General features: G+C 41.4%; 1 protein-coding gene across 1 annotated transcript in view; it reads right to left on the bottom strand.

The window, feature by feature from the left end:
* The window catches only part of LOC122834443 (RNA-binding protein Musashi homolog 1-like), a 35,466-nt gene that overhangs the window by 5,858 nt on the left and 17,160 nt on the right, over positions 1-12,448 (bottom strand). The window contains exons 7-11 of the mRNA XM_044122886.1: positions 7,192-7,240; positions 6,498-6,580; positions 5,681-5,798; positions 4,202-4,282; positions 3,637-3,693 (exon numbers count right to left, since the gene is read on the bottom strand). Coding sequence (XP_043978821.1) covers positions 3,637-3,693; positions 4,202-4,282; positions 5,681-5,798; positions 6,498-6,580; positions 7,192-7,240 — 388 coding nt within the window. The remainder of the gene's footprint in view (positions 1-3,636; positions 3,694-4,201; positions 4,283-5,680; positions 5,799-6,497; positions 6,581-7,191; positions 7,241-12,448) is intronic.

Consider the following 12,448-nt stretch of genomic DNA (forward strand, 5'->3'; position numbering starts at 1 on the left):
CTGCTGATGCAGCAAAGCGACCTGGCACCGACTTCAAGGAATACACGCGAGAATCTCGGCAGCTTTCAGAAAATCTCGTTTCTTCACTGTGTTCTCCAGAACAGGTCAGTTCGGTTCGCTATTTTTATAGTCAGGAGAGCGTTTCCACCTCCAGTCGGCGAGCCCAAAGCCCAAAAGCCCGTTGTTGGATCTAAAGAGATGGAGCGAAGGGAACCCGGAAATGATGCGGTGCGGGTTGGTTGTGTGAGACGTTTTTACAATGCAAACAGGCAAAACAGCGGAACTGCAACATGGCAAGAGTTTCATTCTTTGGGGAAGCGGGTCTCTACTTTTTAAAAGCCCTCTCAATATGTTGATAATATCTATCAACACTGCTTGATCATAAATATGTAACACTTTTACCCAAAAGTTGAAACCTCCAAGCTTTTAGATCAGGGGTCTCAGACTCGCGGCCCGCGGGCCAACTGCGGCCCTCGGGACGATAGTTTGTGGCCCCCACCTTAATATGAAAGGTAAATGTTAGTGTGGCCCGCGAGCAGTGATGTCAGTAACGCGTTAATTTGTAACGCGTTACTGACGTCGGACCACTTTTTTCAGTAACGAGTAATATAACGCGTTGCTATTTCAAATCCAGTAGTCAGACTACAGTTACTTATCAAAATCATTTTTGCGTTACTATCTTCTTTTGTTATTTAATCGTATTTCCTCTACTCGTCTTGTCGAGTGACCGACGTCTCTATGCGACAGAAATGTAAACAATGGAGGGAGATGCGCATTTTGTTGGTGGAAAAACTGGAACTATTTTGAGATTCTGCCGCCAAGTCCGATTATTATAAGCGGCTTTGGGCTTCATTTTTTAAAGTCGCTTGCCGATTTAATGAGTGGCGGGTTGCGCTTTTTGGGCTCGTTTTTGAACGTGAAGTTGCTCATTTGGGCTTGGAAATAAGCAGAGACTCATAATAAATCCCAGAATTTGTCCGTCATTAAGGTAGTTTTACTCAGTCTCTCCTTTTCATCATTTCTCAGATGATCCGTCCCGCTGTGTCTTTGTTAATGTCAAGTTAATATATTACCTCTGAATGACGTCGAGCTTCGCGTTGCGCTCCAGAAAATTGCAAACATCGAGACTAATATGAACAGCGCAATAAACGTGAAAACAGCCACGAATGAACGTGTCCGTAGTTGCCAATAATTATAATGGCAACTTAATTCTAATTATTAATACTAAGATAAGTGTCGCAAATCTGTGCAGCCATCTGAGCTGTGAGCTGCAGGAGGAGCTCTGTGCGCAGTGACACCAAATGCAGGGCCGTAACGCAGAACCTGGAGGCTGGGAGGGAGGGGGGGCTTTAAAATCCTTCTTAGAGTTTTCCAGACAACAGTGGACCACACAAACTACTCACGTTTTTTATTTTTCTACAATCTCCTCTTCAGTTCAACCTTATCAGTGGAGACACATTGTTGATGTTACCATTATAAAATAGCTTACAAAAAAGTATTGGCAAAGCTCAATGTGATTTTCACCAACACATTCTCACACCTGACTCGTCATATATTGACGAGTTGGGACGCCGTCTGACCATGCGTCACATATTGACGCGAAGGGTAACCCCTTCGCGTCAATATGTGACGACTTGGGCAGGTTCCTTCACCGTAAAATGTTGACGAATTTGACAATTTCGGAAGGTCGCATGTTTTACATGGATTATTCATGCGAAGGGTCCTCGCAAACACTGCCGAAACTTCAAAACCCCGCAAATTGGTTAGGTTTAGGGAAAAAATTACGGTAAGGCATAAGGTAAAACCCCTCGCGTCACATATTGACGCGAAAGGACGTCCCACGCGTCAATATATGACGAGTTGGGAGTGAGAACGGGTTGTTTTCACAGGAGGCGGAGTGTTGTCAGCACCTGCTGAAAGTAACTAAAAAGTTACTTTTAGTGTAACTTAGTTACTTTCCAAATCAAGTAGTCAGTAATCTAACTAAGTTACTTTTTCAAGAAGTAATCAGTAGTCTGATTAAAGTTACTTTTTCAAAGTAACTATACCAACACTGCCCGCAGGTTTGATATGATTGGCACTTTTCAGTGTTGTGTGCGGAGCTGAACTAACTTACCAATTACAGTGCTTCAAATGGAGCTCATTGACCCGCAGTGCCACTCTGAACTCAAAGCCAAGTTCAGGGAGGTGAGTGGAAAAGCAGACAAGCTTGGGCAATTTTTGAGAGAATTGCCACCCAGCTTCCCTGAGCTTTGCCGAATGTTCAAGCGGACCATGTGTCTTTTTGGGAGCACATACTTGTGCAAAAAGCTCTTCTCTACCTTGAACTTCAATAAGTCCAAGTACAGGTCCAGACTTACTGACGAGCATCTTCAAGCTCTACTTAGGGTCTCAACTGCCTCCTCCCTTAAGCCAAATGTGGCTCGGCTATGCGAGAGGAAGCGCTGCCAGACCTCTAGCAGTAAGAAGTAGGCAGAAGAAACAGTTTATAAACTGTTATATTCATAACAGTTTATGTTCAATGTTCCATTCATGTTCAGAAAGTTAAAGGTTAAAGAACTGTTAATACGGCCATTTGAATCTGAATTATAATAATTACATTTATCTAGTCTTCTATAGCTGCTGTGTTATTATTATATTTTATTTATTTATTACTGATTAATTTTTTTTCTTATGAATTGTTAATTTATTTATTTTTTCATCTTATTTTGTGTTTAAAAAATAAAAATAAAGTCATTTGCTAACATTGGAATGTTTTTGTAAGAGCTTTTCTTGTGGAAAACCCGATGCGGCCCAGCCTCACCCAGACTCTACCTCCATTGGCCCCCAGGGAAATTGAGTTTGAGACCCCTGGTTTAGATGGATTAAACAACGGAAAAGCTCCAACATGGCTCCGTAGCATATAACATTTTATAATAAATAAATAAATAAGAAAGATGTTTCAACACTTGCGAACATTTTCATCTCATTTAATCGTCAACAAATAGTACCAACTAGATTGCGAGTGTTTGAAAGTGCAAAACACTAAGAAGTACATTATTAATTCACCTTCCAAACCAGTTAATATGACTGACATTTCTTTGCAGAACCCCATGTACCACCAGCAAGACGCAAGCCACAGTTTGAGAACCATAGCTTTCCGGAAAAACAGAGGGTGTTGTTAATAGTTATTAATACTAACACACTAATCCTGCCAACACCCCAACCCTTACCAAAGCTTAAGTGTACATTTCAAATCATTTTGTCTTTGCTTTAAAACAGGAAAACGATGCTTTTAATCAATTGTGTTCTCGCACACACAGTGTGATGTCGACCTTTATTCCTAATGTAAGTAACTAATAAAGATGGCTGAATGCATCAAAATGTGGAAAAAAAAAATATATATATATATATATGTATTATGTTCCTAAAAAAGCTGGAGTTCAGAAACTGGCCACAAAGCTCTGACTGGAATCAGAAACTACTACAACTACATCCAGCACCAACTTTTCCTACAAACAAGGTTCCTGTGATGTTTTTAATCTCTATTTAGCACCAAAGACTCCAAGGGCAAACAGTTTGGTTTGATGTTTTGCTGCTAAATGGCTCTTTTTTTTTCCACTCCCTTGGCCTTTAGAAGAGAAAGGAGTCACTGACCTGCCAGCTCAGGGGGGTGGGATGATGTCAGAAGGGGGGTCCGCTCTAAGTGAAACTCTAGAAACAGAGAAGGTCAAGAGAGAGAGCTCTTTGTAAATACAGTCACCATCCACCAGAGAAACTACAAAGCCACAGACACACAAAACAGCAAGATGAAGGCACAAGTACTGAAAGTAAAAAAAAAAAAAAAAAAAGAAATCCTTTAAGGACGGCAGGAAGTCAGGAGCGAAAGGAAAAGGAGGAGCTATCAATGAAAGGGAGTTACATAAGTAGATCAAATAAACAGAATCGCCAAAGAGGAAAGAAGAAACAGATGTACAAATTTAAAGGAAAATATTAACAACTCATATTTAGGTTCAGAAAGAAAAAAAGTGAACTTTTGAACCAACAAACAGAAAGACAAATCACTTTCAATCCAGATTTGGTCTCTTGCTTTTGGCAAGACACAAAAGTTAGAGAGGAAAAAAGGGCTGTTGTTGTTCAACGCCATATGCTTTCGGAAACCTTCTGAAAAAGTTGCAAGGAGCCAGACGTCCAATGTGTTGGACATTTAAAACAAATGTACCTGGGAACTGGTAAGTGTATCCGGGTGCTATCCCAGAATAGCTGCGGCTGGTGTAGGTAGTAGTCTGAAAACCTGGGTAGCCTGTAAAAAAAAAAAAATAAAAGAGAAAATAATGTGCTTGGTCAATTTCTCGTGTAAAAACATTAGGGTTTAAAACAGAAGATATCCTCCTAATAAAAAATGTTTGACACTAATTTCCAATCTTAAACTATCGCAAACCTTTATAAAACGCTTACAGACTTTTGTTACTGACCGCAGAGTTTTCTCAAATGGCCAGTAGGGGGAGTAATACAGCCACACAAAACAGAGCTCCTGCTTTTTCTCAATGAAAATATCTTCAAATGCCTTTTCCTCCAATAAAAGCCCTTCACTCTGACTTCTGTGTTTGACATACATCATTAATGAGACATTACTAGCACCAAAGCGAAGGGCTCGATTCAAGACACACTGGCCATCTTTCTCTGAGTCGGTGTTTTTATGAAGCCTCCACAACATAAAAATTAATACAAGAGTACATATTTAGTCCAAAGTAAATCATTTACTCATGCTTAAACATACATAAATATCTCTATATAGATAGATATATTTATAAATTATTGAGACTTTTTTTGTCTTTTTTACTGTTATTGTGGAAAGTTAACCAAAAGTTCAAATTGATTATGTTAATTATGATTATGTTTGTCAGGCCTGTCGACACTGAAAAAGCTCCACCACTTTTAAATTGTTCGTGTGGCGAGACAAAAAAAGAAGAACAATCAAGAACACTTTGTAAACCATGGGTGGGTAACGATTAAGACAAGAAGCACTACAGTTCAGCGTTTAACTAAGGTGCTACATCCAGTTTTTAAACTCAATGGATCATTTCCAGCTCACAAAATATAGGGGCAACAGACAAAATACAAATTGTAAAAACTGGGAGCAAAATATAGATAGAAAAAAGGTAACCATTATCCTCTACAATGCTAACATATTTCCTAACAAATAAAGGAGTATTTCACAGTTTTTGATGAGACTGGACTGTATCTGTAGTTCATAATCAACAGTTACAGGGACTGGCTAACTAACCGTTAGCTGCTAATTATGCTAAGCTTGACATAGAAGTTCAATTTCAGCACTTTTTCAGCTAGACTTGTTTGATGATGTAAAGTCAAAAGTCTACGAGAGTCACAGACAACATAAAATCATTTTGTAAATGTTGTGAGAATGCTGTCTAAATGTTAGCCACTAGCAATAGTCGAGTTAGCATCTGCCTTTTCAACCATTTTGAGCATTAGGTGTACCAAGGATACAATCAAAATGTGTTCTTAGTAGGGTTAGGACGAGGGAGATGTTTCAAATTATTAAGAGGTTTTACATACTTGCAAGTTTTGAGGCAAATATCTACAAAAATGCAGCCATTTTCAAAGTTTCACTTCAAAAACTCTCCAGTTATGGCAGGTTACATTTGTTCATTTCTGTATTTTTAGCTGTGGATCATACCTAACATGCCGATGCCCAGCATGAAGGTGTCCATCCCATAAGGCATCACTCTGGAGCGGCCCCTGGCGGAGCCTGTCGGCGTCATTACTTCTTTGGGCTGGGCTTTCTTACACTCCACCTAAACCAAAGTAAACATTAATGGGAGTTTATTAAAACTTACACATCTGCACAAAATAAGTTTGTAAGTTTCACATAGACATGCACCGGTTAAAACTGCTTAAATTTTCCAACATGCTAGAGATTAAAGTCTGTTTGTAAGATGCGAAAGAAAATGCAGTAGTGAATCTCCCCCACTTGTTGCTGCACACTGCTGGTCAACGGACTGAAAAAAGGCCACCATTATTCCACTCCCACTCACAAAACATATACATTTGTCTGTTTGGAAAAACCAAAAACTAAGTGCATCGGAGAAAAAGGAACTAAACCAATAGCTCCAATTTAAGGTAATGCTATTTTAAAACTGCAGTTAGCAACGTATAATCAGCATGCAGATTGTGGGCTCTAACAAGCAAACTTCCATGGATAATTAACCAGCTAATATAGGCAGGATGTAAAAATCTGTTAATATTCTGCACAATAAAGACTTGAAAACTACTCTGCAGGAAATTAAGCAAGTCTTTCTTATATATTTATCATTATTTATATTTATGTAAATCAAAATAATGACTAAAAATAGAGATTTACAACAAATATATAGATAACATAATATGTTACTTTAGGAGCACTGGGACAAACTGCTGCCTATCAGTTTTAAGCGAAACCAATTAGCTGAAAATTACACACATCCTCTTTGTGGAAATAATTCTCAGCTGCGTACCATTTTGTTGTTGATCTCGTGGAAATGGATCTCACAAACTTTCTCAACCACGTCTTCATTTTCAAAAGTGACAAAACCGAAACCTAAAAAGAGACAGATAAACAGAAACAAACAAACAAAAAAAAAAATTAAATAATAAAAACACAGAACGACATCATTGGTGGCTCCACATCTAACAAAACAAGCGATCAAATCAACATCTTGCTCCGCATTCATCTTGGAAACACAAAGCGCAGAGCGGGGAGGTGACCTCTGCTTGCCACGGTTGTCAATCAGAAATAAGAATAATAGAGAAGGGGGTTAGAGTGGGTGTGGTTTCTTCAAAACTGATCCCAGATGATCATCAGTTTCACTGCTCTTCTCTCTCTCTCTCTCCCCGTCCCCATTTGCCTTCATCTCCTCTTGCTTGTCTCGTTAAGTTACATCATCGCCCATAGCCATCTTGACTCTGTATGGCGACCCTCGGCGGGCCCTGCCCTCACCCACGGAGCGGACAGAGATAAATGGAGCAGGAGGGGAGAGGCAAGAGCGGAGGAGAGACAAAGTGATGTGATTGGAGGAAAAACGCAGCCTGCTTCGCGGCGGTTCACCTAATGACTCCATCGCGCTGCTTCTCCTTTCATTCCCAGGGCCCCAATCTCATGATGCCAACGCATCTTTACATAAGGTGCAGGTTTGTGTGCGTAACTGTTACCTCTGTGTCTGTTGGTCGTTTTGTCGAACATGAGCATAGCGTCGTCGACCTGGGGAAACAAAGCAGAGAAGACATGAGCTTGGACATAGTAGGGCTCGCACGTCGTTGCCCAGCATGGGGTGCCATTGTCCCTCTTCAGCAAAAGAGTAAGAAGGGAAAACAGATGGAGAGGGTGGACGGGGGACAAAGGACCGGGAGGGCTGACAGGTGACGAAGGAGGCGACTGCGAGGAGAGCACAGATGAAGAAAGACGGCAAAAATTAAACAAAATGCAAATGGATGCATCAGAATTAAATCGGGAGGAGTTGGTAGAAACTCTTCCCTGTTTGTCTTTCTTTCACTTCACTTCTCATAAACTTTGTCCAGCTCTCTCCCAGCTCGTTCGTTCCCTCTCGTTTGTCCGCCCGCACTGTCTTTCTGTCCCTCCCTGCAAAGTTTACTATTCCCATGGAGACTCTGTAAAGAATTTCAATTAGAAGCACTCGCACCCTCCTCCCCTGCTTTCTACCGCACAACTCATTTCATTGAATAGGATGGAGATGGCGAGTAAAGGGGGCTAGAAAACAAGAATGACCGAATGTGAAAGAAGGAGAAAAATAAAGGGATGGTTTCAAAAAATCAGTCGAGGATAAAGTCGCTTTGAAGGGTGGAAATTCTGTTAGAGAAGATTGTGAATTTTAAAATGCAAAGCAAAGTGATTCAGGGCCTTTGTCAGCACGCTCCTCTTTTATTCTCCCTCCTCTCTTTCCTTTTTGCACTCACTCCACTGCCCTATTCATATTCCACCTCCTCCTCCCCCACCTCCTCTCCTTGTCTCCCTCCCTCCCTCACTTGTCCTTCACCGGCAGGAAAGTTTGCAGCTTTTCCCCGCGATCCGGTGGCATAAGGAGAAGGAAGGAACACAGAGAAGCCAAACAACCGGGGCGAAATCAAACTTTTCCGTCTTTGAGTGTGCGGCGCGGCGCAGACACGTGCAGAGTGCGACCAGACGGCTATTTCCATTTGTCAACATCAGGTGAAACTCAAGCCGGTGTAACATGAGCAGCAGAGGCCTCTGGATGATCCAGCCGTCCAATTTCAGGCACTTATCTCACATGAAAAACAAGACATGCTCGCTTTCAGTTGGATGAGCACACGCGGTATCAAGGTTGCTCCAACAACCTTCCTGACTGTGTGTTCTCTGTCAACGTATAACCTGATCACACACACATGCGCATCCAGAGCTCCTCCCAACCTCTATCTCTGTCCTTCATTCAGTTTTTATCCTCTACCCACTCCCATCTCTCATGTCTTCCGCCCTTCCGGTTGTCCAAACTCAATGACACAGCAGAGAGCTGTGGGGACGCTACGTAGGCAGCTGCATGCTAACATGCTAATCATCTACCATGACTGTACATGTGTGGAACGCACAGGCAAGTTTATCCCTTTAGGTTTTAATCTATATTTCTTATGTTTTTTTTGTTTTTTTTATTGTTCTGTGTTTTATAAATAAATCTGTGTGGTTAGCTTGTCAGAAACAGAAAAATCAGGTTGTTTTTTTTTCTTGTAAATCATTAAACACACAATACCAGGTCAAACCCGGACAAACACTCTTCAGTGTAGAAGCTCTCACTCAGGGAATAAGATTCAGTGTTAGTCGCTTTGGCTAGTATGGCTAAGGTGCTTAAAAATTTAACTCAGAGAATTAAAAAGCAATTTAAAATAGATTTGTTTTCATGACTGTTTGAGGAATGTCATATAGACTGCAAGAGAGAGTACAATTTTCAGTAGATAATACAAAGATTGAACAGAGTACTGCACAGCGATGTGACTAATCCTCAAATAAACAGTGTGTGTGTTGTTTTCTATGGATTCATTGAAAACATAAGCCACAAATAGTAAAAAGTTTACCCATATTCTGGAAAACAGTCACTATTTTAATCCCAACAATCTGGTTCTACTGAAAACATGTATGAAACAACACAGTCAGAAAATTGTAATACCTGCCTGAAACATTAGTTGAAGCACTTTGCAGTCCAAGCAGTTCTTTGGGGTACTGATACTGAGCACAGTGGCACTCCAATTACAATAAACCTACGATACGTATTCTGCATTAAACCCCTTTTAAAAGTCTCAAAGGATCTCTTTTCAACAATATAATCACGGAAACTGTTTGCATAATCCTTGCTCGGCTAACTGCTAACATAATATCTTGTTGGAGGTCTAAACTACAATTATGTAATCATTTTGTCTTTATGAAGCTAAAACAGTTTTAGAGTAAATGGGATTGGGCAGCTGAAAACTTAAAAAAATGGAATATTGGAAATTAGCATCAAAAATGTTCAGTCCATCTCCAGTTACATTCATTAATCTATTTAAATTCATGTGTGCCATTTATTTGAAAGTTCTAAATAAAAATAAGAAAAAAATGTTGATTTCTATCAGCTAAATGTATGCAGGCAAGTAAACCATTCGAAAACTCATGCAGGTTCTGGTCATTGCCAGAAGCATCGCTGTCAGTACGTCATCTTATGCGATCTCCCTCCATTATAAAGAGAAATCAGTTTCAGGAAATTAGCCGCTTTCAATTCAAATCGTCACAAGAACAGATAGCTTTGCCGTTAGCGTTAGCGGGATTTGCTGTTTGTCATGTTTAACAATAAACACAACATGCACGACAATGCTAATGTGCTTTAGTTAAAGATTTGTAGCAGTGTAACCTCTAAATCAGGTGAGTGACCTCTAAGCATTGCTTAAACAAAAGCTGCTCTTATGGCTTCATGTTTCTACTTCTTCCTATACTATAGTATACACCTTAAAGAGAAATCAAAGTAGGTAAAAAAACGATTTCACAGGGTCAAAGTTTTACCCAAAACTGGATGCTGGAAAACAGAAACGTAGCACTGGCAGCATTTATGAAGATACGGCAATGAAACGCTAGGTTTGTGGGCTTTGATGTTTATGTAAATAATAATAATAAAAAATATATTCTACAGCACAAAAAATGCCAGTGCTTCAAGTGAAGATCTGCAGGCATGTAAAGCACTCAATCATGTGTGCGAGCTCAGAATACAACCAAGACCAATAAGAAAGTTGCTCTCACAATGTCCCCCTTCCCAGGGTGCCGTAAAACAATCTGATTGCATAGCAGTGGGAGTCTGAGATTGGTGCAGCAGCAGCAGCAGCAGCAGCAGCAGCAGCAGCACAGTCACTATTTATTCTGGAGAATAGAAAAGTTAAGGTTGTATTCTCCAATTCTGGCTTCTCAGACGTACAGGAACAAGGGTCAACCGAGATCCTGAGCAGCCTTTCGAGCCCAGGCTTAAAAATACTCCATTGCCATCGAAGCGTACGGCTATTGTCCAAAGAACAAGTGTTTGCTGACAAGTCCATTAAACTTTTCTGAGAGATTATGAAAGGTGGCATTCACATCCCCCCCCCACCCGCTGTCTCTTCACATCTCCCTCTTTGGTTTTCACTCTGTCTCTCCGGCCATCTTTTTCTAAACAGGCCAGCAGACAAAGTGTTCAGTCAAGCCTTCTAATCGCCAGCTCACATGGGTGAGCGGAGTCCCAACTTTTTTCCCCCTGCCCCGCCTGCCACGACCATGATGCGTTTTCTGTCTTATCCACTTCTTTCTTTGGTTTAAGCTCTAACATATCCACTCATTTCGCTGCAGGAGTGGGAAAAAAAAGCTGTACAGGGGGTCGGGGTTTAAATCAGTTTTTCCTTGTCAGGTAGCCTAGTTTCAGGTATGCAGAGTGGAGAAGGCAGGATAAAGAGGTATAAAAACAGGGATTCCCTGGCTTTACCAGAACTAGAAGCTATAAGAACAAAAGATCTGAAATGCTAATTATGAAATGGCCCGATGGTTAGCACCGGTTTAAAACACTTCTGGGTTGTCAAGTTCTATTTTTAGCTTCAGCCAAAAAGAAGAGGACTGTTCTTGGCTGAGGAGGATTACAAGACCTCCACCTCAGGATTCGGATGAATTTTTCAAACAAACATGCTTGTTGCAGTCTTCTTGGCCTGGAAACGTTCACCAACAGGAGCTGAGACGTGTTCAGTTGGAAATCCTGCATAAGCAAACACACCTCCAACTGTTCGGTTTGGTCGAAAGCGGCTAAAAGAAAAAAGGAATCGACGTTAACACGCACTCGCACAAAGTTTGCTGTGAGATGTGTTGCTGCCAAAAAAATAAATCCCAGCGAGAATCAAAGAGTTGCGTAAAAACGCATAGTGCATTCTGTGTTTTTCTTGCGAGGCGGAGCCACCGTGTAAAAAAATAAACAGGACACTCGGCGCTGTAACATCTAAGCCTGCACCTTGCAGCCAGGCTCAGATAATAAACAAGGAGTGCTTCTTGCTCAGCGGGAACGCGCTGTGGGATTGCCGCTATCCGTGATGCGGCTCTGGTCTCACATGTCCAAACAGTCCAAATATTCCCTCGTCCCGCGGAGGGACTGTTGTCTTAGATATGAGTGTGTGTAATCACCGAGGAAAACTGATTCAGCACAAAACCGCAAACTGCCATTTTAGAAAAGCTCATCCATGTCAGCACGGCCTACCTGAACGGGTGTGATGGTCACACGTGGAATCGGCATCCATGACTAATAATTAAGACGTTTAAATTTGAACCAGCACCTGAAATATGGTAATAGCGCAGGCATGAGTCAGAGGCCAAAACAGAGAGAGAGAGAAAGCCCAGCCAGACACAAGACAGAAGGAGCTTCACGCTGTTAATTTCTTCCAACCCATTAGGCCAACAACCTAAAGCGGTGCTCATTTTCAGACTGTCCTGCTCACCGACAGCAGCACAGGCGCACACTTAATGTTTGTGACAACTGGATCAGTGCCTGTGAGCCCCACTGTCTGTCTGCGTTTCCACAAATGTATGCAAGCTCGCCTCCCTCTGCAGCCATGACGATGACACTGTCACACTTTCATGCACGCGTGCGCACACACATCTTTCAGTTCATGGAATTGCTCACTTCTCACTCTTTTTTTTTTGGAAGGGATTGGAGGGGGGGGGGGTAAAAATACACTGGATTACAGCGGGACAATGGGCGAAGGCAGGTCACCACAGCAACAAGCAGAAAGGGGCAGGAGCAGACTGTTTATGTGGAGCGGGATGGTGTCTGAAGAACTGATATTTGGGGTAACAAGAAGGAGAACGGCACAGCTGGTTTTTTTTGATAAGTTAGCACAACTCAGCGTAACTCAAAATCCAATGCATTAAACCTAGATTTCATGTACTTTTGCCCAATGGTGTTTTAAC

Source organism: Gambusia affinis, linkage group LG07, assembly GCF_019740435.1.
Source record: "Gambusia affinis linkage group LG07, SWU_Gaff_1.0, whole genome shotgun sequence".
Classification (NCBI taxonomy): domain Eukaryota; kingdom Metazoa; phylum Chordata; class Actinopteri; order Cyprinodontiformes; family Poeciliidae; genus Gambusia; species Gambusia affinis.